At 43.1% G+C, this 26,353-nt stretch overlaps 1 protein-coding gene across 7 annotated transcripts in view; it reads left to right on the top strand.

Moving 5' to 3' along the window:
* nell1.L (neural EGFL like 1 L homeolog) overlaps positions 1 to 26,353 on the top strand; it is a 318,833-nt gene that overhangs the window by 67,990 nt on the left and 224,490 nt on the right. For all 7 annotated transcript variants that reach the window (XM_041589242.1, XM_041589240.1, XM_041589241.1 and 4 more), the window contains 2 exon segments: positions 1,996 to 2,146; positions 19,206 to 19,376. In XM_041589242.1, coding sequence (XP_041445176.1) covers positions 1,996 to 2,146; positions 19,206 to 19,376 — 322 coding nt within the window.

Genomic DNA, 26,353 nt, shown 5'->3' on the forward strand with positions numbered 1-26,353 from the left:
TTTTGGGGCTCCCCTCCTTCCCCCTACATTTCCTGACTCATGGCAACTTACCTAGACAGTGGGCACATGTGTAGGGCAAAATAAAATTTTTATTTGATGTTTTGAAGGTTTTCTAGGCATTTGTAGTGCTGATACGTATTCCTCCATTGAAATTTGAATTTGGCGCCGTATGCAAATTAGCCTTCGCTAGCGTAACTTCGCTTCACTTAGCGAATCAACGCTAGCGCAGCTTCGCAACCTTACGCTACCCCTGAGCGCAACTTCGGATTTTAGTGAATTTGCGAAGCGCTGGCGAAACTACGCCTGGCGAAGTGTGGCGAAGTGCGGCGAAGTAACTACGAATCTTAGTGAATTTGCCCCATGGAGAGACAGGCACTGCTTTCAATTGCAGTTACATTTACAAATAATCTTGAAACCATTGAATATTTTTATGAATGTATATCGGGGCATGGCTTAGAATGATATTCTCTGTCAATAGACAAGATTGTATTTTGGGGTTTGCGTCGCCTTTAATGTGCTTATCAACTAGTACCCGCCTGCAATTAAAGGGGTACATCCCCCTCATTATACAGCTGAGCTTATGTGCTGAAGCTCATTGCACAGAATTCTTATGAAAGGGCACATAAGCTCAGCTGGATAATGAGGGGGACGTACCCCTTTAATTGTAGACGCAGGCAGGTGCAATGCAACATTTCAAGGCAGCCGCCAGCCATAGGGAGCCATTAATACATTTTGGCTGAATTGAAACCCATTCCTAGTCTTGTCGGCAAAGCAGAATGTACCAACTGTATAATTAATGACCGTTATAAAGGGACGAGGGCTTTGCAGATTAGTGATAGGCCACGGAATGCTTCCGTATAAAAAGAAAAAAACAAAATTAAAGAGACGGTATAAAATAGCCATAAAGTGGAATTGTTTTCTGCCTAATATTAAGCTCTTTCCCAAGTCTGATTTTCTTCTCCACTGGACCAAGGAATCAGGCCCCATTCCAAGACCGGTAATAGGGTGTTGTGTAAGGAGAAGAGCCTCTACATTGGCCTTAAGGGCAAGGTCACACATTGCGTTTTTAAAAACACGTAAACGCGTAAAAAACGCGTAAATACGCCAATGAAACCACGAACGCATGATAATATGGGTTTTCAGCCTGTCGTTTTCTTTTCCCAACATGCATTTCTGTTTTTTCTCATTCCCCATGACTCCACTCAGAAGAATTTTAGTACATTTCTGTGAAAGTGGAAAGCAATTTACATGCAGAATGTAGCCGTACTGCTCGTCAATACGCAACATAATACAGTGGCGTAAATGCGAAATCCATCGCGCGAGAGTTTGGCCGCCATGTTGAAAATACACGGCATATTTTGGCCAAGTGTATTTCCAAATAATAATATGTCGTTTCCTTGGCGTATTGGCGTCTCTGCTTAAAAACGAAAACACTGGCGTCTTGTGGCGGATGTTGGTTCGCAAACGCCCAGTGGGAATTGGTATAGTGCGTATTCCATTATAATACACAAAAGCCATGAATATCTTGTAAATGATATCGTTATAAACAGTGAGTTCTGATGTCATCAGTTATAAACGGTGAGTTCTGATGTCATCAGTTATAAACGGTGAGTTCTGATGTCATTTCTGTCACATGACTCACTGAAATTTGTGTATTATAATAAATAAAGTACCCCCAGTTGTAAAATATGAGGATATTAGAAGTTACCTCGGAGTTCCATGACCTTCGGCCTCGTACTTTTATATGGTCATGAAACTCCTCGGTAACTTATAATATCCTTATATTTTACAAGAGGGGGTACTTTATTCACTGTTTATTAAATTGGGCTTCATTATGTGTGTATTTATGCTCGGCTGTACGTTTTTAAAAACGCAACGTAAAAACGCCACGTGTGACCTGGCCCTAAATGCATCTGGATCCCACTGTGATATGACTGATGTTCCTATATTGTTCCATTTTAACCCACCTCCTTATTTCCCCCTTTGGTTTTGCAGATGGGCAGCGAGAGATCCACGCGGCGCCGCACATGAGCGAGAAAGTCATCCAGTTATTTAGGAATAAAAGCGAATTTACTTTCCTGGCCTCCATCCAGCAACGGTCCTCTACGTCGGGGGTCATCCTCTCTATCCGTGAGATGGAGCACAGGTAACGAGACCTTGGTTGGTGGGGAGGGTGTAACCCCAGGGGTGTTTGTGTAAATGTCAGCGGGTGAGTAGAAAAGTACAAGGAGGGAGCGCCGGTGCCACAACGGAAGACAAAGTGGCCTGTAAAGAATGTCACATCAAAGCGTTGCTCAGCATGAGAGCATTTTCTAATGGGAACAAAGGCGAGTCGTCTTCTGAGCAGCCTCTTCCCTGGGACTCGGGTTAATATCGCTGACACTTGAAAGGTTATGTTTAAGTTTGGTGACATTTTTTTTTTTCTTCTGTTGCTCCCAGCTGGAAAACGAATCCAGGAAAACGCAGATCCTTTTGACAATATACAGAGAATAAGTAGAGAATAATGTACTCCCTATATATAAAATATAGAGATGTTACAGTAAGTCCCTACGCCTCACCCCGCACACTAATCACAGAGTGTTGTCAGGTATTGAGTGTTGAGTTAATTGCAATTTGTTCTGCCCGTGTTAGATGAGCGCAGGTAGGGGGCCCACGTGTGTCCCCTATTGGGCATCTGTGCCAGGTACAAATACCCAGATTTGTGGGTGTTTTTTCTATAGACAGGTAAGTGGTAGTTGGGATGTGGGTGTTGGAAAATGTTGGGGTGAGTTGGTCGGAAACCCATTGGATCCATGGGTTGGGCAGGTTTGACCTATTACTCCTGAGCTGGGTCTTGGGCGATTGTTGGGCCAGCCCAGTCTTAGTCCCAATTCGCTGCTCTCTCCAGGGGCCCAGGATGGAGGGGGACCCTGAGCTGGAAATGCTTAAGAAAGGGGCAAGGCTGGGGTAAATTACAGTATAATTTGGACATGGCTGGGATGGATTAGGGGAGTGAGTGTGTGTGCAAGGGGATTTTTTCATTGGGAGCCATTCAGCAATGGACTAGGGGATATGGAGCCCACTGGGGCTGCTGAATCTGGGGCCTGTTGCACTCCCCAGGGCCCCGAGCCCCAACTCCAACTCCACCATCCTGGAACCCCACTTCCTCAGCTGCAACCCCCTCCACCTCCCCTAGCCCAAGTCCCGAAACCCGCGTCCACCCCCCGCATGTACTTTATACTTTTTTTGGGCGCAATCAGGGCCATGTGGGGAGGTCAGGGGGCAGCGCCCAGGGTGTTCTGGCCAGGGAGTGGGTCAGGGTTGGTGGGGCCCATCAGGTTTTTTCCCGGTGTCCCCCAGCCCAGTTCGACCATGGGCCCATTACTAGTTGGCAGGACTAGTTACTAGTTAGATAGTGGCCCTAAAGGCAATATTGAAAGCTGATTTACTTAGGGTTAAAATGTCCTAGAATTATTACTACTTGATTTGTATTTGATTTGACTGGCAGTTCAAGGCATAAAGATAAATAATGGCAAGTTATGTACTGGGCTAACTGGGCTCACTGGCGACAAAGGCAACTAAAAGACTATATTATTCTGTATGGCTCTATGTATTGGGCTGTCCTATTCCAATATAACCGTCTACTTGTACAGGGAATGAAACAGAAATTGTAAGAAATGACTCCAGGAATAAAATATTTGTATCACTTTCACACTCGCCGTATCACTTTCTAAGCTGGAATTCTGCAATTGAATATTTCCATAGATAAATGTGTGAGTGATCGCCTTATAATGCAGGTTCTGATTCCTCACGGCTATTCCAGATCAAAGGAAATTCAGGTTGAGTAAATTATGGGAACGTCGGAAAAAAAAAAATATCTGTAATTTGGTGTGAAAACCAGCGAGGAGCCTGCAAAGCTGCTGAGACTGCAGAGGAGGATTTGGTAGTCGGCACAGACAATGGGTTTTCTGTGGGATCAATAATGGTTTATTGGAACATTTTGGAGCAGGAGAGGTGCCGGTTAAGATGATATTTGAGTCGCTTTATTGTTATAGTTCTGAAACGGAGCCAGTAAATATTCTGCCGTGGAAAAACTCACTGATGTGGCAACGCTTGACATTGATTTATATCATTTTATCAGCCTGAAACGTGTTCCCAGTCCATAAATTAGGGGTTTATTGGCTGAACGTGGCATTTTCAATCCTGTTAGTGAGTTGCGGGCCTTTAAAATTATTCCGATTTTATTTTGCTTTTGTTTGTCAGTGGCTGGAGGGGAGGGAGAGAGCGCCAGAACTGGAACATTGTAACGCTAGACAGAACCAGAATTGAAATACTTCAATGATCCTAGTTGTCTTTTATCTCTTCTTCCAAAAATACAACCATAAGGTGGTGTTGAGAAGAAAAGTACCCCAGACAAGCAGCGTCGGACTGGGGGGGTCCTGGGCCCACTGGGTTGCTGCCTCAGGGGACCCCACACCCCCAGGCCCCCCATCCCAGTCGCAAGCTCCCACCACCCCCCGCTCAGCACATTCCTTGTTTCGTCTTCTCACAGCCCCACGTATGACCAGTGCTGGAGAATGGGGCGATGTAGCTGATTAGATACAGAGAATTGACAGAGACACTTCACTTCAGCACTAATTTGTGGAGGGGGGGGGGATGAAAAACAAAAGCACAATGTCTCGGTATTTCTCTCTATCAGTTACGTGCAGAACAGTCAGACTAGATGCCATCAGCTTTAGGGGTGCCACAAAGTTGACCATGGAATAGTTTTCTGACCCATGAAAAGCTGTTTCTTCTGCAGCACTTGGCTCAAAGACATGAGGTAGAGATGCAAAGAATGTTGACTTCTGTTGATTTTAGCAGAACCGCCATGTTATTGGGTCCAGCTGGGTAGTTATTGGAGGTCCAAACTTCACAATTTCAGCTCTTGTTGGTATGGAAGCTGGTGAGAACAGTAAGTAAGGCAGGGAAGCTGGTGGGATGATGAAGAAGGAGGGAGTTAGTGGGCAACATATTGTAATGAATGAAGGGAAGTTGATTGGTAGGGCAGAGTGAAGAAAGGAGAGAAAATATTGGCAGCACATAGTAAACAATGGAGGGAAGTTGGTGGCTGCATACAGTCATGATGGAAGAGAGGTGATAAGCAAACACAGTAGAAATGATAAGGTGGTGGGCAGGAATGGGGGAAGTAAAATTGGTGGTCATCCATTTAAGTGGCGAGCTATGCTGGTGGGCAGCGCACAGTGAAGAAGGAAAAGAGGTTGGTGGCCAGAACATTCAAGAAGGGGGGGAAATTGATGGGCTAGGTAGTCAAGAAGGAAGGGAATTTGATGGACATTACATATTCAAGGGAGTGATGTTGATGGGCAGTAGATAGTCAAGAAGGAAGGGAAGTTGATGGACAGTACATAGTCAAGAAGGGAGTGATGTTGATGGGCAGTAGATAGTCAAGAAGGAAGGAAGTTGATGGACAGTAGATAGTCAAGAAGGAAGGGAAGTTGATGGACAGTAGATAGTCAAGAAGGGAGGGAAGTTGATGGACAGTAGATAGTCAAGAAGGAAGGGAAGTTGATGGGCAGTAGATAGTCAAGAAGGAAGGGAAGTTGATGGGCAGTAGATAGTCAAGAAGGAAGGGAAGTTGATGGACAGTACATAGTCAAGAAGGGAGTGATGTTGATGGGCAGTAGATAGTCAAGAAGGAAGGGAAGTTGATGGACAGTAGATAGTCAAGAAAGGAGGGAAGTTGATGGACAGTAGATAGTCAAGAAGGAAGGGAAGTTGATGGGCAGTAGATAGTCAAGAAGGGAGGGAAGTTGATGGACAGTAGATAGTCAAGAAGGAAGGGAAGTTGATGGACAGTAGATAGTCAAGAAGGGAGGGAAGATGGACAATACATAGTCAAGAAGGGATGGACATTGGTTCATGAGGATTTGATCCTAATGGAAAGTGCACTTTATATTGTGTAACAACTGTAACTGATATTTTCAGTATACACCTTTGGGATGTCTAGACTGGGGGATGCTGGAAATTATAGTTTACCTTACCAACACCTGGAGGCCTGCTGGTTGGACAACTCTACATTACACCCCCCCATCCTTATCCCTTAATCTATTTTGTTTTGAGGGCCAGGCTATGCCTCTATGCCATAGAACTAAGTATAGCTAATTCAAAGCATTTGGGGAGATTTTAATGAATGAGGGAGGCAATTGGCACTTTGTAGTTGTGTGGGGGGACGGGAAGGACTGATGTTTTAATCATGGTTTTATTAATGTGTGGGCTCAAAGTGTTAATTGGATACTAAAATCAAAGCAAAAAAAATAATTTGTGCCTAAAATAACGTGATGTTTTGTTACATAATTTTTCTCCCTGGAAAAAATTAGTCAGCAATTCTACTATATGATATAAGTTCTGAGTCCATGTACCACTGAAACAATTCAGCAGCAGTCGCATCTCCCCCACCCTACTCTCCCGTCCTCACGATTCCTTGCACCCATGTCTGAGTCTCCTTCTCTGCTCTGCTAATTACAGAGAATGCAAGGCATTATGGGAATTGTTGTCCTCCCTGGAGGAGCGCTAACTACGGCTGCATTGTTTCAGTGTGACTTGTAGTCAGGACCAGCAGTGCAGGGTATTTGCTGATTGCTATAGTTGGGCGATGTAGGTCAGAACTGTTGCCATAGTAAACATAATGGGGGCACAATGGGTGCAAATAAAATCAGGCAGATGATGGGAGATCTCTTAATATGCCAAATGCACCGTCGTTGCTTAGTTCCGAGCACATAAAGTTCAGCCGTGTAAGAGACAAAATCAGTTGCTATAATTCCTGATGCTTTTATTTCCCAGGAATCCGTCTACCTCTCTGCAAACAATTATTGTGCCTTCCTAATGCTAAAAGGGAACGGCCATGGGGTTCTTATGTAAGTCAATTTCTGTCCCTATGTATCATTCCATAGGGGGTGGAAGAAGATATGTGGGCATGGCAGTTGGGGTGTAACAGGACCTGCAAAGCTGACTCTCTATAATGGCATACCTCCCGCGATTTTGACAGCTCAACCCGCAGTCCCGGATTGTTACTGAAATGCCCTGACTTCGATCTCCTGCACTGAACAGCCAGAAATGATACAACGTTGCTAAAACGTAAACAGCTTTTTTAAGAGAGCCCAGATGTGGCAGCTGCACTTAGATACATTTGTAACAATTTAAGATAAACAAAGAAACAATTGAAACAATTTAGAATAATCAGGTCTCTTGGGGAAACTGTGACTTGAAGCTTAAAGGGCAATTCACCTTCATTGGCAAAACTGAAATAACACAAAAAAAAAACCACAGAATTATTTTCAAACTTTCATAACTTGCCAAATTTTGTAAAATGAATATGGTAAATTGGGGGTGTGGCCACAAAAATGGGTGTGGCAAAACTTTTTGCCTCTCTATTTCCAAAATTTTGGGAGGTATATAATGGACCTGCTGCAAGCAGTTTAGTTGTTCTGTCGGGCTGCAAGGTGCCCAATAATGACATTACAGCGATGTGATATTTATTTATACGCAGGTGCCGCGGTTATTTACGGTTTTCTTTTATGGAAACGAAAGGAATTCCCCCGGCGCCCACATCCCTCCCTGTAAATCCCAAATCTGTCGATACTGCAGGCAGAGATTACAGAGAAGTTTAATGACATTTCTAAAAAAAAGTTCAGAGCCATCGGATTTGTCATGAAATGTTACGACGGATTCAATTTTATACCAGCGGCACCGATTCCCAGGCCGGAAAAATAAAGGGAAAGGGAAAGTCTAACCTTGAGCAGCAGAAAAGCTTTATATGAGATTTAATGTTATTATACTGAGGGAACAGCATTAGCCAAAATTAACTACATCCTTACTAAGGGTTAATGTAATTCATTGGACCTGATTATTTACACTAATTCAAAACAGGGAATCAACTTTGAAAAAACGGAAAAAAGATTGGGAACATAGTACGGTTCTTATTTTATTTTACCCCAGCATACGTTCAACAACAAAGGTACTAAATTGTTCCCTTGAATTATCCCTGCTATAGTTCCAGGGGTACCCAGGGCACAAATACACACTCACCCCAAATCTCCCCCTAACTGACCTTCAGACTGGGCCCCCTTAGCTCATAACAAGGTAACAGATATATATAAACATTGGGGTGTCACCCTGCTATAGTTCCAGGGGTACCCAGGGTGCAAATAAACACTCACCCCAAATCTCCCCCTAACTGACCTTCAGACTGGGCCCCCTTAGCTCATAACAAGGTTACAGATATATAGAAACATTGGGGTAACAGTCACCCTACTATAGTTCCAGGGGTACCCAGGGTACAAATAATCACTCACCCCAAATCTCCCCCTAACTGACCTTCAGACTGGGCCCCCTTAGCTCATAACAAGGTTACAGATATATAGAAACATTGGGGTAACAGTCACCCTACTATAGTTCCAGGGGTACCCAGGGTACAAATAATCACTCACCCCAAATCTCCCCCTAACTGACCTTCAGACTGGGCCCCCTTAGCTCATAACAAGGTTACAGATATATAGAAACATTGGGGTGTCACCCTGCTATAGTTCCAGGGGTACCCAGGGTACAAATAAGCACTCACCCCAAATCTCCCCCTAACTGGCCTTCAGACTGGGCCCCCTTAGCTCATAACAAGGTTACAGATATATAGAAACATTGGGGTAACAGTCACCCTGCTATAGTTCCAGGGGTACCCAGGGTACAAATAAGCACTCACCCCCAAATCTCCCCCTAACTGACCTTCAGACTGGGCCCCCTTAGCTCATAACAAGGTTAAAGATATATAGAAACATTGGGGTAACAGTCACCCTGCTATAGTTCCAGGGGTCCCCAGGGTACAAATACACACTCACCCCAAATCTCCCCCTAACTGACCTTCAGACTGGGCCCCCTTAGCTCATAACAAGGTTACAGATATATAGAAACATTGGGGTGTCACCCTGCTATAGTTCCAGGGGTACCCAGGGTACAAATAAACACTCACCCCAAATCTCCCCCTAACTGACCTTCAGACTGGGCCCCCTTAGCTCATAACAAGGTTACAGATATATAGAAACATTGGGGTAACAGTCACCCCTCTATAGTTCCAGCAATCTTGGCCCTTTAATATTCACCCCCAGAGCTACTAATTTGCCGCAGTCGGAATGACTAAACCCCTAATGGAAAATTTGAGTTAAACGAGGAACATGAATCTAATTTGGCATCTTTTAAAATACCATCCAGTGTCTCCGAGTTCCCCATTAGCCGCACTCTCTCTCTCTCTCTCTCCTGCGTTTGTCAATTCGCACAATTTGTCGCTTCTGCACAACAACATAAGGTGCGTCAGCAGTTCCAAGCAGTGAGTAATATCGAAATGGGTTTTTATTTTAGGGAAAAAAAGAACTTTTATCTTGTCTGGTCTGTACAAATCCTACGTTTCCCGGGTTCCTTTGTTCCTTTAAAACAAGACAAAGTGGTTTCATTATTTGCAGCAAATGGAAGAGACGGGCGCAAATCAATGATTTCAGTATTGGGGAGGGGGCGCCTCTCATTGTTATTTAATGATCTCTGTTAGTGTGGCCTTTAATTCACTGGCTTGTGTTTGGCCGTTCCTGTGCGGCAGCCCCCGAGAGCTTGATTTAAAGAATTTACTTGATAATTCCCTGACAGCTGAAGAGGCGGCAGTTGGAAAGAGATGAGAAGGCGGCGATTTTGCTGCGACAGGGCCAGACGCTGGTGGGAACGGGGGAACGTTTAGATGAGATGCACTGAGTGCTTAGCCAGCACATTAGGTAACAACTGGGGGAGATAAAAGCAATCGCTCTCTCTCTGCAACAACTACATCAGCGCTTTGTTTCCACTCTATATAATAATAATAATATTATATATAATTCACAGTGTCGGGTGCAGTTTAACAGCAGAGCAGAGTGGGAGTTGCAGTTCAGCTGGAAAAGCTCCGTAGCAAGTATTTAGGGCATCCCACCTCCCTGGCCACTCTAAAGGGCAAATAAAGTACCTTTTAGATTGTATGGAAAGGAAATTATTGTGCAATTATATATATATATTTAAAGGGATTGTTCACCTTTAAATTAACTTTTTTATATTGACATTGATATTTAGAGACAAGTTGCAGATGGTGTTTTTTTTTTCTTTTGTTTTATCTTGAGCAGCTCTCCAGTTTGGTAGTACAGCAGCGGTTTGGTTGCTAGGGCTCAGTTTACCCTAGCAACCAGACAGCGGTTGAATGAGAGACTGGAATATGAGCAGGAGTGGGACTGAACAGGAAGTTAAAGGGGTTGTTCACCTTTAAATTAATTGTTAGTAGGATGTAGAGACGGATATTCTGAGACAATTTGCAATTGGTTTTTATTTTTTGTTTGTGGTTTTTGAGTTATTTAGATTTTTGATCAACGGCTCTCCAGTTTGTAATTTCAGTTGCTAGGGTCCAAATTACCCTAGCGACCATGCATTGCTTTAAGCAAGAGACTAGGATATGAATAGGAGAGGCCTGAATATAAAGATGAGGAATAAAAAGTAACAATACATTTGTAGCCTTACAGAGCATTTGTTTTTTAGATGGGGTCAGTGACCCCCCCATTTTAAAACTGGAGTGAATCAATAGAAAAAGGTAAATAAATCAAAAACTACAAAAAGGCCTGTTGAAGAGTTTCTTAGAACCGACCATTCTGTAACATATTAAAATTTAACTTAAATTATAAAAGTGTAATTTATTAATAAAAAAAATTCATTTATTAAAAAATTAAATTTTTTTAAATTCGGGGGAATAGGATCAACCTGAAAACTCAAATTTTTTCACAAAGAAACAAATTTTTTTTCCCAAAAGTCCAACAAACAACTCCAGATTGAGTGTAGGCGGTCCCCCATAGGCTAAAAGGTAAAGGTAAACTTCCCTTTAATGAATTTAGTAGTTGTATTTGTCAATTATTAGACACTCTCAATGTTATTTGGAAAGTTAATGGTTAATATACAGTAGTAGCTGCTAGTGATCTGCGGATCGGCCCGAAATCTGTGGGACCCCCTAGAGGTTCGGGCTGGTTCCTACACAAAATCTTCGGGTCGTGGGCGGGTCCGGGTTGAGCTTCTGGCCCCTACATATATCGACTTGTGCCCACCCCTTTCATGATGTCACTGGGGGCGGGGCAGGCGCAGGTCTCTAAAAAGAGGGGAAACGCCAGGCCGGACGGGGTGCAGGTTGGGAGGGAGTTAGGGTTGTGAATTTCTTGACCCACACACCACTTGTCTCTGTGTGAACTGCTGGTTCTGACTGCATGTACCACTGAAACATTGTATTCATAGTCAGTTCTCCTCCAGGAAGTAGAATAACAGAAGTACAAAGCATTGTGGGAAATGGAGTCCTGGCCGCAGGAGAGACGTTACTAGTGATGGGCAAATTTGTCCCGTTTCGACAAAAAATTCGTGGTTCTTTTTTTTTTTGCAAAATTCGCAAAATGGTGAAAAATTCTATCCGAATTATTTTGCCGCACGCCAAATTTTTTTTTGGACGCGTCAATTTTTTCCCACAGTTTTGCAAATTTATTCGGCAGCGGCAAAAAACACGCAAATTCACTGCGAATTTCCACCTGCCAAAATTATTCGCATTTATTTCTGCAGTTGATATATGATACATTTGTTTCGGCTGATACTGTCTCCACTTCCTGTCTGGCAGCAGCAGCAGTACTGTCTCGCTTTATGGCATAGGCTGTAAATAAACACTCAGCATCAGAACAGCAGTCTGACCCAGAGCCTTTATTAAAGGAGAACTTTGCCTTACAGCTTGTAGATATGAGAGTGTCACAGAGAATGGGTGGAAATGGAAGGGGGGTGGGAGGGACGTCTCTTTGTGTCTTTTCGGCCGAGTGTCTGGCAAGGGCACATGAAGATAAATGACTTGCTTAATGGTTCAACTGAGAAATTGGCCCAATATATCAATTTATGAAAAAAAAGTCTTGTGAAGTGCCCAGGTGTGATTGATATTGGGTCTCTCTCCCTGACATTCATTACTTGCTTTATTTAATGATCGTCAGCTCTGCGGCTCTCACGCACCCTGTCCCTTTAACACCTTTCTTACTGAAATCCCCTCCCCCCCAGAAAAACCCCAATATTCTCAGCACATGTCGGGTGCAGGGCAGATTCTAGAGAGACAATGACAAGCAACGAGGAAGACTAACCCAGAGCAAACACATTTGAAAGCACCCACTGTATGGGTTGCCATGGGTTACTAGACTCTAAGATTGACTTTTACTTTCTGCTAATTGTTAAAGAGATGGGAAGTGATATTTGTAGTCGCTTCTTGTCCTTAGAACTCTCGCTAATGCCAAGGGTTAAATTCTCCTCTTGTTTCGGGGATAAAGAATTTAACCCTCTACACGACACGTTGTACAGTTGCTGCAGTGCGGAGTTGTGTTGTTTATGGAATTTTGTTCTGTATTCATTTTACTGGATAATATTGATCCCAGTAACGTAAATCCTTCATTTCATCTTCCTTTCTGCAAAGACTTTCATTGTTTATTGTGTCGCTGTTGTGATGTGTATTGTGTTCTGAATAGGGAGAAAAGGAACAAATATAGATTTCCTCCCACACTTATTTGTAATGTGTATCAGTCTATTCATTCACCTATGTGTAACCTACACGGGGCAACAGGCTCTGCTACTGGATCAGACCCCAGAACAACACATGGAGCACAGGTTATGCGATATACTATATAATATATATGTTATCTATCATCTCCCTACTATACCTGCTATCCCACAGTCACACTCCCTTCCCAGAGACTATTATCCACTGTTACTATAGACACATCTCTCCCTACTATACCTGCTATCCCACAGTCACACTCCCTTCCCAGAGACTATTATCCACTGTTACTATAGACACCATCTCTCCCTACTATACCTGCTATCCCACAGTCACACTCCCTTCCCAGAGACTATTATCCACTGTTACTATAGACACATCTCTCCCTACTATACCTGCTATCCCACAGTCACACTCCCTTCCCAGAGACTATTATCCACTGTTACTATAGACACCATCTCTCCCTATTATACCTGCTATCCCACAGTCACACTCCCTTCCCAGAGACTATTATCCACTGTTACTATAGACACCATCTCTCCCTACTATACCTGCTATCCCACAGTCACACTCCCTTCCCAGAGACTATTATCCACTGTTACTATAGACACCATCTCTCCCTACTATACCTGCTATCCCACAGTCACACTCCCTTCCCAGAGGACTATTATCCACTGTTACTATAGACACCATCTCTCCCTACTATACCTGCTATCCCACAGTCACACTCCCTTCCCAGAGACTATTATCCACTGTTACTATAGGCACCATCTCTCCCTACTATACCTGCTATCCCACAATCACACTCCCTTCCCAGAGACTATTATCCACTGTTACTATAGGCACCATCTCTCCCTACTATACCTGCTATCCCACAGTCACACTCCCTTCCCAGAGACTATTATCCCACTGTTACTATAGGCACCATCTCTCCCTACTATACCTGCTATCCCACAGTCACACTCCCTTCCCAGAGACTATTATCCACTGTTACTATAGGCACCATCTCTCCCTACTATACCTGCTATCCCACAGTCACACTCCCTTCCCAGAGACTATTATCCACTGTTACTATAGGCACCATCTCTCCCTACTATACCTGCTATCTCACAGTCACACTCCCTTCCCAGAGACTATTATCCCACTGTTACTATAGACAAATCTCTCCCTACTATACCTGCTATCCCACAGTCATACTCCCTTCCCAGAGACTATTATCCACTGTTACTATAGGCACCATCTCTCCCTACTATACCTGCTATCCCACAGTCACACTCCCTTCCCAGAGACTATTATCCACTGTTACTATAGACACCATCTCTCCCTACTATACCTGCTATCCCACAGTCACACTCCCTTCCCAGAGACTATTATCCACTGTTACTATAGACACCATCTCTCCCTACTATACCTGCTATCCCACAGTCACACTCCCTTCCCAGAGACTATTATCCACTGTTACTATAGACACCATCTCTCCCTACTATACCTGCTATCCCACAGTCACACTCCCTTCCCAGAGACTATTATCCACTGTTACTATAGGCACCATCTCTCCCTACTATACCTGCTATCCCACAGTCACACTCCCTTCCCAGAGACTATTATCCACTGTTACTATAGGCACCATCTCTCCCTACTATACCTGCTATCCCACAGTCACACTCCCTTCCCAGAGACTATTATCCACTGTTACTATAGGCACCATCTCTCCCTACTATACCTGCTATCCCACAGTCACACTCCCTTCCCAGAGACTATTATCCACTGTTACTATAGACACATCTCTCCCTACTATACCTGCTATCCCACAGTCACACATTATCTACTCTGTTGTTAGATTACTATTAAGATAGGCCTATAACAGACTATAAATAATATTTCATGTTAATGTGGAAGGAGGAGGTGGGAAGAGATAAGAGAGAAGCAGATGTTCCCTTCGTTGTTTGTGTAGTCACTACACCACATGATAATAAGAGTGGGAATGACATTTCCCATATAAATTTGTTACTAATAAAACAGACCCTGCTCTGAGCACGGAGCCACTGACCTCACTGTGTAACATTTACATAAAGACGTTCTTTAACAATTCTGCTAAATAAATTCTTCTGCGGGGAGTTGGGGATTTTATGTTAATCTGGTACATCAGCACTCCCCCCAAAGGTATTGTCACACTTTTTATTGTGAGTATAAATATAATTATCTGCTGATAAACGTGTAGTTCTGAGATTAAAATACAACCTAGGCCATAGGCTGGGGCCGTACCTTAATCTGCAGCATTTTCCAGCCAATCGGAGAGTCTTTCTGATGAAGTGACAATATGGCACCTCCCTCCTCCCATATGTATAAATACAAATATACAGAGAAGGAATGTTCTGGGCACACAATAAGCTATACCCTCATACTGTACTGTCTAAGGGAATCAATATGGCACCTCCTCCTCCCATATGTATAAATACAAATATACAGAGAAGGAATGTTCTGGGCACACAATAAGCTATACCCTCATACTGTACTGTCTAAGGGAATCAATATGGCACCTCCTCCTCCCATATGTATAAATACAAATATACAGAGAAGGAATGTTCTGGGCACACAATAAGCTATACCCTCATACTGTACTGTCTAAGGGAATCAATATGGCACCTCCTCCTCCCATATGTATAAAAACAAATATACAGAGAAGGAATGTTCTGGGCACACAATAAGCTATAGCCTCATACTGTACTGTCTAAGGGAATCAATATGGCACCTCCTCCTCCCATATGTATAAATACAAATATACAGAGAAGGAATGTTCTGGGCACACAATAAGCTATACCCTCATACTGTAACTGTCTAAGGAATCAATATGGCACCTCCTCCTCCCATATGTATAAAAACAAATTACTACAGAGAAGGAATGTTCTGGGCACACAATAAGCTATAGCCTCATACTGTACTGTCTAAGGGAATCAATATGGCACCTCCTCCTCCCATATGTATAAATACAAATATACAGAGAAGGAATGTTCTGGGCACACAATAAGCTATACCCTCATACTGTACTGTCTAAGGGAATCAATATGGCACCTCCTCCCATATGTATAAATACAAATATACAGAGAAGGAATGTTCTGGGCACACAATAAGCTATACCCTCATTACCTGTACTGTCTAAGGGAATCAATATGGCACCTCCCTCCTCCCACATGTATAATACAAATATACAGAGAAGGAATGTTCTGGGCACACAATAAGCTATACCCTCATACTGTACTGTCTAAGGGAATCAATATTGGCACCTTCCCTCCTCCCATATGTATAAATACAAATATACAGAGAAGGAATGTTCTGGGCACACAATAAGCTATACCCTCATACTGTACTGTCTAAGGGAATCAATATGGCAACTCCCTGACGTATTTCATGAGTGGTCACTAGTTCATTACTGGTGGAAATGATAAAACAGATGCTGCAGAACCTCTTGGGAGGTAAAACTGTCAGTCCCTGGTCCCTAACACTCTAATTTCCACTGGGACAGATCTGAATCTTAACAAAATCCTCTGCTGTTTGGACTGCCTGGGGGGGGGGGGTCTCACATTGCCGGGGGAGTGGGGGTGGGGAAAAGGGGTGTAAGAAAGGGAATTGGTGATAGTAGTTATGAAGGGTCAATTGTAAATCATTAATTTATTACAAGATACATTTACTTAGAAAAATAAAAGTCTAAATGTTCTTGACAATAAAAGCGCAAGTTTGATTGATTGCCGAAATGTCGCCGCGTTGCCGGGGTCTCCTCTTCGTTTCCTGATGGCCGACGTTCTGTGATGATTCTGTTTCTGCAGAACTTTTTATTATTTCCTTGTCACTTGGCTGGACATGCGTGTGGCACGTGTCACCGTTTGGGGTCACCAGTCTCGCTACATTGTGTCACGCTCGGATTCCGCGTCTGTTTCGCAGACGTCGGGATCTTATTGTTTGTTGCTGTGGTTGACATAAAGTCTTCGGAGGTACTGCTTGTTTTATGGGCAGCGGAGAAACATTAAAGGGGTTGTTCACCTTTAAATTAACTGTTAGTAGGATGTAGAGAGTGATATTCTGAGACAATTTGCAATCGTTTTTTTATTTTTTATTAATTGCGGGTTTTTAAGCTATTTCGCTTTTCATTCTCCAGTTTGCAATTTTAGTTCAATTTCTGGTTGCTAGGATCCAAATTACCCCAGCAACCATGCATTGATGGAAATAGGTAGTGGATATTTGATAAAACATAGAAATTAAATTAAAGTTCCCCTTTAACCTGACCCTGTTCTCTTGTCATACATTGATATTTTCATTCATTTAATATGCCCTTTGCCTGAAAGCAAAGTCAGAGCCCCGTCAGATCCCTCACAGGTCACAGGTCAAGCAGGGGGGTCTGAGCAATAAGTTCAGCTGAGATTTTGATGGATGTCTCGGGCATCTCTGTCTCCTCGCTTCAGGGGAATCTCATATGAATTATTGTCTCTTTCTATCAATGCTGACTTTTCCCATCTCTACTCTCACTGCTGATTTAATCTCAGACTTACAGAGTTGCCCTGGTTAAAAGGTTACTATTGCTCCTTGGGACGTTCTGTCATGTCAAGAGTAGTGATGGGCGAATTTATTCGGCAGGCGCGAATTAGTGGCGAATTTGCACGTTTCGCCGGCTAATAAATTTGCGAATTTGCAGCGAAAATTCCCTGGAAAAAATTTGCTGGTGCTGAAAAGTTTTTGACAGTTCAAAATCTGTGTTTTGCGAATTTTTCACCAGTTTCACGAATTTCACGGAAATTTTCTTGCTAAATTCAAGGACAAATTTGCCCATCACTAGTCAAGAGTCATAACAGAGGTGTACAAGGGATAATACTAGTGTCTGATATGGGAACATTTTTATTTTATTTTACAAAAAGGCCAAACAACGTACACAACATTACATTAATCCTATGACTAAAGCTTCCGGCAGCAATAAAACTCACAATGCTAGACTCATTTGTAGTCAGAGTACTGATTCATTCCCAAGCCTAGGTCACCCAGTAGCCAGTAAGAATAGTAGATAATTCACAATCCAAGACTAAACTATTGCCAACTAGAGTATTTGATTATTCTAAATGGCAGAGCAACCTGTAGCCAGGCAGAGAACTGGATTATTCTGAAGGGTGGACCAACATTTAACCAGGAAGAATAGTAGATCACCTTTAGCCAGGCAGGTAACTAGATCATTCTGGGAACTAGATCATTCTGAAGGGTAGACCAACCTGTAGATAGGTAGAGTGGTAGATCACTCACAAGGCTAGACCAACCTGTGGCCAGGCAGGGAACTAGATCATTCTGGCATCTAGATTATTCTGAAGGCTAGACCAACCTCTAGATAGGTAGAGTGGTAGATCACTCACAAGGCTAGAACAACCTGTGGCCAGGCAGAGACTTAGATCATTCTGAAGGCTAGGCCAGCCTGTAGCCAGGCAGGGAACTAAATCATTCTGAAGGCTAGACTAACCTGTAGCCAGGCAGGGAACTAGATCATTCTGAAGGCTAGACTAACCTGTAGCCAGGCATGGAACTAGATCATTCTGAAGATTAGACTGACCTATAGCCAGGCAGCGTAATAGATCACTCACAAGGCTAAACCGACCTGTAGCCAGGGAGAGCACTAGATCATTCTGAAGGGTAGACCAACATACAGCCAGGGAGAGTACTAGATCATTCCGAAGGGTAGACCAACCTGCAGCCAGGGAGAGTACTAGATTGTTCTAAACGCTGGACCGACCTGTAGCCAGGGAGAGCACTAGATCATTCTGAAGGGTAGACCAACATACAGCCAGGGAGCGTACTAGATCGTTTTGAAGTGTAGACCAACCTGCAGCCAGACAGAGTACTAGATCATTCTGAAGGGTAGACCAACCAGTAGCCAGGGAGAGTACTAGATCATTATAAAGAGTAGACCAACCTGTAGCCACGGAGAGTGCTAGATCTTTCACAAGGCTAGACCACCATGTAGCCAAACAGAGTACTTGATCATTCTCAAGACTTGACCAACCAGTAGACAAGCAACCTATAGCCAGTGAGTTACTAAATCATTCACAGGGCTAGACCAACCTGTATCATTTTTAAAGGTTAGACCAACCTGTAACCAAACAGGTACTATATCAGTCTTTCATAGAACTACACCAACCTTGCTGGAAACAGCAAAGTAACATATAGCCCTGCTTATATAACACATATTCTATAAATCCAATAGGCATTTTTAAAATTTTGGGTTTTTTAAAGGGCAAAACATCTGCTTCAAAATGCCATCAGCACCCCCTAGTAAGATATCTAGCATCAGTTACTGTGTTTGAACTCTTGGGACACCTAGCAAAATTTACACGCATGCAGTAACCCATAGCAACCAGTTGGCAGTTCGCTTTTTATCTGGTCTAGTGCCGTTCGAATAATGAGAGCTAACATCTGGTTACCGTAAAGCCCGTGTTTTTCATAACTCCAGTTCTTTGTTCTCCAAAGAAAAGATTTATATGAATTCACAAGGACGGCTGCACAATTATATTGTAAACTATCTACTGCGCCAAGATATACCCTGGTAATAAAATGAAGCTTTTTATTTCTTTTGGTATTTTAGTTTCTTCGAGCTGGAGAGCAGCGGGTTGCGGGATGAAATCCGATATCATTACCGATTCAATGGAAAGTCAAGGACGGAGGCCTTTCCCTATCGCCTCGCTGATGGGCAGTGGCACAAAATCGCCCTCACTGTCAGCGCGTCCCATGTTCTGCTGCACGTAGACTGCAATCGGTAAGTAACCGGGTTACATACGTGTTGTTGTGAAGAACCTTGACATGTTGGGGATGCATGGCCTACAAAGCTTGTTGTGTTGATATCATAGGACAATGTCTTTTCCTATATTAGTTGATGGGAATCAAGGTTGTCCTAAGTGGTGGTAGATCCCAAATGCCCAGTAGGACTTCTTTTATCATGCAACTCTCAAGATGCTGAGATACTTATGGAATGAATGAGTCAACGTACAGTTGGAGAAGGCCTTAGTTTTGTTTTTGCTATATTTGTGCACCATCCTGTGGCACGTCACTCAAGGGAATCGGTGCAACTCGGTGCGATTAACAACTGTGACACCCGCTAGCTATATAAGGTCATATAAGGAAATCTATTTACCCACTTCAAGACCTGCGGGAATAGCTGGGAATGTTGTACGATACTGTCACGGTCGGCACCCTACACCAGAACAGATGCCAAGCACCCTGGTCTCGGCTCGTACTTCACCAGTTAAGTGACCGCCTTTGGCCTCGGGAGGAGCCCTCGGCTTACTCAGATGCCACCTGGACTTAACGAGAGGTGCAAGGCGTAAGTTCTGGCAGGCAATGGGGCACGACTGTTTACTAGGATACTGGAAGATAGGAAGCCACCAGGAACAGGCGGGCCGGGCCAGCTCAAGCAGTAGAATAGTCAGACAGGCCAGTATCAGGATTAGAGATCGTAGAAAAGTCGGAGAACAGGCAAGGTTTCAGGATTGGAGAGAACAACGTAGTTTCAGGCAGGCAAGGTCAGGATTGGAGAGGTCAGAATAGTAAGCAGGCAGGCAAGGGTCAAACACAGTAGATCCAGACAGGAATCACAATAAACACCCAGGAACAAGCTAATTGAACCTAACAACGGGCAAGGTCCTGTAATCTGAATGGGCTTTATATACCTTTGAATTTCGTGCCAATTGCGCGCTGGTGGGATGACAGCGCGTCTGCGCCTTTAAATAATGAACGTGCGCGCGGCGTGCACCCTAGAGTAAGCCGGCACAGGAGAAGGAAGCAGCGCGATGGGCGTCCACGCCAAGGACGCGCCGTGGACCCCGCTGCCGCTAGACCACCAGGGTAAGTTCCTTACAGATACATTAAAGGCATCATTAGTCTAGAAAAATTTATAACTAGGAGAATGTAATAACTTCCCTCTGGGAATGACCTACTGTATATGCTGTATGGCCTGTAAGGACTTTTACTTCTACCTTTGGACAGGGTCTCTTCTTTAGGATGTTGGTCATAACATACAGTGGCACTATCTACTTTTAGGACAGATTATTCATATATCCCGGGGCTGTACTTGCCCCTTAAAATACATTCAACTAGAGTTGGACAGCATTGAGTCTTCCTCACTGGGCTACGATACATCAGAAACATAATCTGACGCAGTACGACATCAAGACCTCTGTTTTTTACTGGAAGATTTTGACAACTTGTTATTTTCCGTGATATGTAGATAGAATCCATTTAGAAAGCATTCTCCCTCCTGTTTTTTTTTTAAAGCAAAGAGGGTGCTTCACCGAAGATTACTGACAAACAATGAAAGGGACAATGGCAGGCAGAACAGATGAGATGTTTCAGAGAGGTAGCGGGATATTAAAACATGTTTTAGGGAGGCTTTTGTGATTCTAAATCATCTCGGTAAAATTGCGTGGGTAATTTTCTTTCAATGGACTGCACTTTTATTATGTACTGTGTATTGCCGTGTAAGTGGAAATAAGGATCTTTATTATGAATTATATATATTTGTTTTGGTACCATCTTTGGTTCTTTGAGCTGTGTGTGTCACATAGTTTGTGAAAATGTGTTTTTTTTTAAGGAATTTATACGTTTGGATAAGAGGAACCGCTATGGGCACCACAATGGCCCCACATTAAAGCCAAACTAGAAAAAAGGTTCTATCTAAAAGAAACCACGAAAGGAGAGTGGTAGGAAAAATGGTTCTAATGGAGCAGAAAAGAAAAGCGCATGTGATATGAGATGGTACAGAGAAAAGAAGATGCTTGGAAGAAATCAAGTGGGCTGAGTGTTTTAGATTAATCATACTGTTATTTTCCTGCCTTGTGCTTGGTTGGCTTTACATTGAACGAATAAAAAAATAACCTTAGTTGAAACCTTTTTTTTGGGGATTTAATTGAATAATAGTGTGTAAACTAGTTCAATCTAGACTGCTGCACTTTAAAATATTATCTTACCCAACAATCAATCTCTTAGCATCTAATCCGTGCTACTGGTGCAAAAATCTTACCGGCTGGGAAGATTTTCACATCTTCCAATTCCGCTTCCAAGGTACTTTCTTGATCGCTTCTTTTTCAGAATCATGTGTGCTTCAGCTAATGCTTAGCCAAAAATGCACATGATTCTGTCAAAGGAGTTTGTAATCACGATGGTGAGATGTAAATCTGATCGGGATGTAACAACAGAGAAGGCAGAACCTGTGGCTGCAGCGGGGCCCAGGAGGTATAGGGACCCCATGAGGTCCTAAATAATGAGCAATCTCACCATATCCCATAAAAAATGGACACTCTTTTTTTGTGCGGGGCCCTGTACATCCAAAGGAGTACTGCAGTAAGAAGGAGTCATACTGGAATATAATATTAAAATATTGGCCTAATAGAAGCCTGAGGAGAGATTGATTCCTGAAACTGAAAAAAAAGGCAACAGAAGGAAACCTACCTCCCAACTGTCCTTTTAGATGGTGCGTTGGCATTTTCAGAAGCACATCAGATAATTGCGTGTTTTTGTTATTTTTATTGCTATTGTACCGTTGTGAAGGATCTATAAATGAGATGCTAATGTACAAGGGGATTACAGGCAAACGTCTAGATAAGGGTGACGTATGATAATAAGCAGACTAGAGACTAGAGTCATAGTTATGTGCCATTTCAGCTGCTGAGAGATAAAGGAGGATAATCCAGTCTCCATTTGTCTCCTGTCTCGTGCCAGTGTGATGGAAGCCCATCATTCCTTTCTCTCCTGCCCTTTTATGTTATATTCTCTCTCGTCTTCTCCAGTCGCATCTCTATTTTCCTCACCAACTTTCTGGTATCTCCTTCTGTACTTCTGACCTCCTTTCTAATTTATTTCTACCTCCTTCTTTTTCTCTTCCCTACAATAGTCCTTTTTATTCCCTTTCTTTGGTTTCTTTTGGTTTCTCTAACCCAGTGATCCCCAACCAAAAGCTCGTGAGTAACATGTTGCTCTCCAACCCCTTGGATGTTGCTCTCAGTGTCCTCAAAGCAGATGATTATTTTTGAATTCCAGGCTTGGAGGCAAGTTTTAATTGATATAAAAACTAAGTATAGTGCCAAGTAGTGCCTCCTGTAGGCTGCCAGTCCACATAGAGGCTACCAAATAGGCAATCATACCCCTTATTTGGCACCCCAAGGGACTTTTTCATGCTTGTGTTTCTCCCCAACTCTTTTTACATTTGCATGTGGCTCATGGGTAAAAAAGGTTGGGGAACCCTGCTCTAACCTGTACCTACATAGATACCCAGATGCCATAATGGGGTCTACACTGGGTGCTACTGTATAAGGCCCCATCTTTCCAGAGACCATGCAAATAAAGGGGAGCTATGGTGGAATGTTGGGAAAGGTTTGGCAGGAGATGGACAGTTGGTAGGACTTTGTGGACATTATGTAATAATGTGCAAAGTTTAACCCTGTACAGTGACCTACAGAAGCCAACCACATCCCATTGCTATTGCCTCCACCCTAGACCATTTCAAGCTGCTGGTTGTGTTTACTTGTATCCCCGAATACTTAGTCGTTCCACAGGATTACGGAAAAACCAACATTATTTTGCATGTGTTTTCTTCCTTCTGAACAATTCTCTCGGCCTCTTCAGTTGATTTAATAAGGAGGTAGAAGATCTGGAGAACATTAACGTGTGCTTAAACTTGTGCATACACAGCAAAGTGGTCTTGATTCTCTAAAGTGGCACGTTGAGCGCCCTGGAAGGAGACACGCTCAGTTTATAAACGGCACGTTCTGGAACGCTGGAAATGATTCTTTTTCCGACAATGTTCTGCAGGCTCTGCCTGCATATAATTTAACTGTAACGGGACTTTTATAAACCCCCGAACACTTCCAGCCAACCCATATTCAGAGACAAGAATCTAATGCTGGGAGACTTTCTGCTCTCTCATGTAATTATGTTGTAGTGATTTTCAATCACAGGGTTATTAAACATTCGCTTATGAGGTTTAGTGACTTTTCTCCATTTTAACGTTTGCTATTTTCTGCCGTCTAGAAAAGTCATTGTTAAAGTCAATGTTTGGTCAATGTTAATTACAAACAGATGCTACATATGATACAATTGTGCACAGCCCCCATAAATATAGCACTGAACCTTTTTCTACTTTGCCTTGGAAGTCCTTGTTCCCAAACCCATAATGAATGGGGACTAGTAAAGGTGGGAAGGGTTTGGGGGTAGCCAGTGGAGTGGCCATTGTGGTTTCAGGGTATGTCTCAAGTAGCCTAACTGCCAAGGTATGGTTATGATAAAGGTTGTGTTCAGGGTTGGCCAGAAGCTCAAGGTCTTACAGTATGCCCAAGGGGGTGTTGGTGTTGAAGTCTGGTGAAAAAGGCACCAACTATGGGGGCTCCTGTAGAAGTTGTGGGCTGAATTTAATGGGCTGCTTTGATCCACTAATCCTCATGGAGGCACCACTAATTGTCAATATAAGAACGCAAAGTGTCATTTACCAAGACCCCAGTCAGTAGTATAAGAGCACTAAGGATGCCAATGTTCCTGCCTACTTCCACCCCTTGTGTTTCTGCAGAATCCTGAACCAAATCCTGAATCTGGCACATCCCTAATTATTAGCTTGCCACTTCTTCTTCTTCTTCACTTCAATTGACTCCAAATAGATTCTAGGAGGTCCCCCATAGGCTAAAACTGCAATTAGGAAGGTTTTAGATGGTGACTGGTCAAAGTCGAAGTTTTAAAGAGAAAGTACATAATAAATTTCGATATTCGAATTTTAGATTTTTTTCCAAATTTGGACTTTTCCCTAGTCGAAGTACATAAAAATAGCTTAAAATTTAATTTTTTTTTTTTACTTTGAATTTTCACTTTGACCATTGATAAATCTGCCCCTAGGTGTTACCCTAGGTACCACTGCCCCATATAGTGGCTATGCTTGATCACCACTGATAACTCCCCTACATTGTGGCACATGGAAATTCATATCAATCAGTTAGAATAAAGAGAAGGCCATGGATTGCTTGTGAAACATTTTTTTTTTTAAACTAAAGTCACAGATAAAAATCCTGTGATTCATGTTAATTATTTTTAGGATGTTAGTGCTGCAATAATATATATGATACATCATTATTAGTCATTTGCCTTGGCCTTTGCATATGGAATTTGTATTACGTGTCTGCTTGGGAAATGTTGAAAAATGCAAGTGAATATACAGTAGAAAAAGCGAATCATAATTTTGAACCCACCAGATATATATCACAGCCCCCCAGGAACATGTTTTCATACTTGTGATGCTCCCCAACTCTGTTTACATTTGAATGTGGCTCATGGGTAAAAAGGGTTGGGGACCCCTAAACTAGACAAACAGAAATGCGGGTGAAGAAGAAACCACAATCAATAAACCACAATCAATAACACGCAAGGTCAACTTACACTGGTATGTAGAGATTTTCAGGGTTTTTTTTTTGTTCAAGGCTCATATTTGAGGTTCAGCATTTGGTCTGCCACCCCTCAGTGCTCCTCACGTGATACCACCTCCTCAGTTTGGGAAACACTGGGATAATGAGATTCAAGTGACTGGTGTGGCTCTAAGGGCAGTAACTCTAAGAGCAATGGCTCCTGGGTAATTACAAGTATTTTGTAGTTTCAATCTTGGCCCTTGGACAGCAAGATAGTCGGAGTTACCTGGACCCCATGCATAGAGGGTCAAAAGAACCTTGAACGTGGTCTTCTAAGAGTATCTAGGGGAACAAATAGGTATTTTCCCCAAATTTCCCCCTAAATGGCCTACAGGCCATCCAGTCACTATTCAGTGCTCCTCAAGTGGTAACAGCTCTTCAGTTTGGGAACCACTGGGATAATGAGATTCAAGTGACTGATGTGGCTCTAAGGGCAGTAACTCTAAGAGCAATGGCTTCTGGGTAATTACAAGTATTTTGTAGTTTCAATCTTGGCCCTTGGACAGCAAGATAGTCGGAGTTACCTGGACCCCATGCATAGAGGGTCAGAAGAACCTTGAACGTGGTCTTCTAGGAGTATCTAGGGGAACAAATAGGTATTGTCCCCAAATTTCACCCTAAATGGCCTACAGGCCATCCAGTCACTGTTCAGTGCTCCTCAAGTGGTAACAGCTCTTCAGTTTGGGAACCACTGGGATAATGAGATTCAAGTGACTGGTGTGGCTCTAAGGGCAGTTACTCTAAGAGCAATGGCTCCTGGGTAATTACAAGTATTTTGTAGTTTCAATCTTGGCCCTTGGAAAGCAAGATAGTCGGAGTTACCTGGACCCCATGCATAGAGGGTCAGAAGAACCTTGAACGTGGTCTTCTAAGAGTATCTAGGGGAACAAATAGGTATTGTCCCCAAATTTCACCCTAATTGGCCTACAGGCCATCCAGTCACTGTTCAGTGCTCCTCAAGTGGTAACAGCTCTTCAGTTTGGGAACCACTGGGATAATGAGATTCAAGTGACTGGTGTGGCTCTAAGGGCAGTTACTCTAAGAGCAATGGCTCCTGGGTAATTACAAGTATTTTGTAGTTTCAATCTTGGCCCTTGGAAAGCAAGATAGTCGGAGTTACCTGGACCCCATGCATAGAGGGTCAGAAGAACCTTGAACGTGGTCTTCTAAGAGTATCTAGGGGAACAAATAGGTATTGTCCCCAAATTTCACCCTAATTGGCCTACAGGCCATCCAGTCACTGTTCAGTGCTCCTCAAGTGGTACCAGCTCCTCAGTTTGGGAACCACTGGGATAAT

Source organism: Xenopus laevis, chromosome 4L (assembly GCF_017654675.1).
Source record: "Xenopus laevis strain J_2021 chromosome 4L, Xenopus_laevis_v10.1, whole genome shotgun sequence".
NCBI lineage: Eukaryota > Metazoa > Chordata > Amphibia > Anura > Pipidae > Xenopus > Xenopus laevis.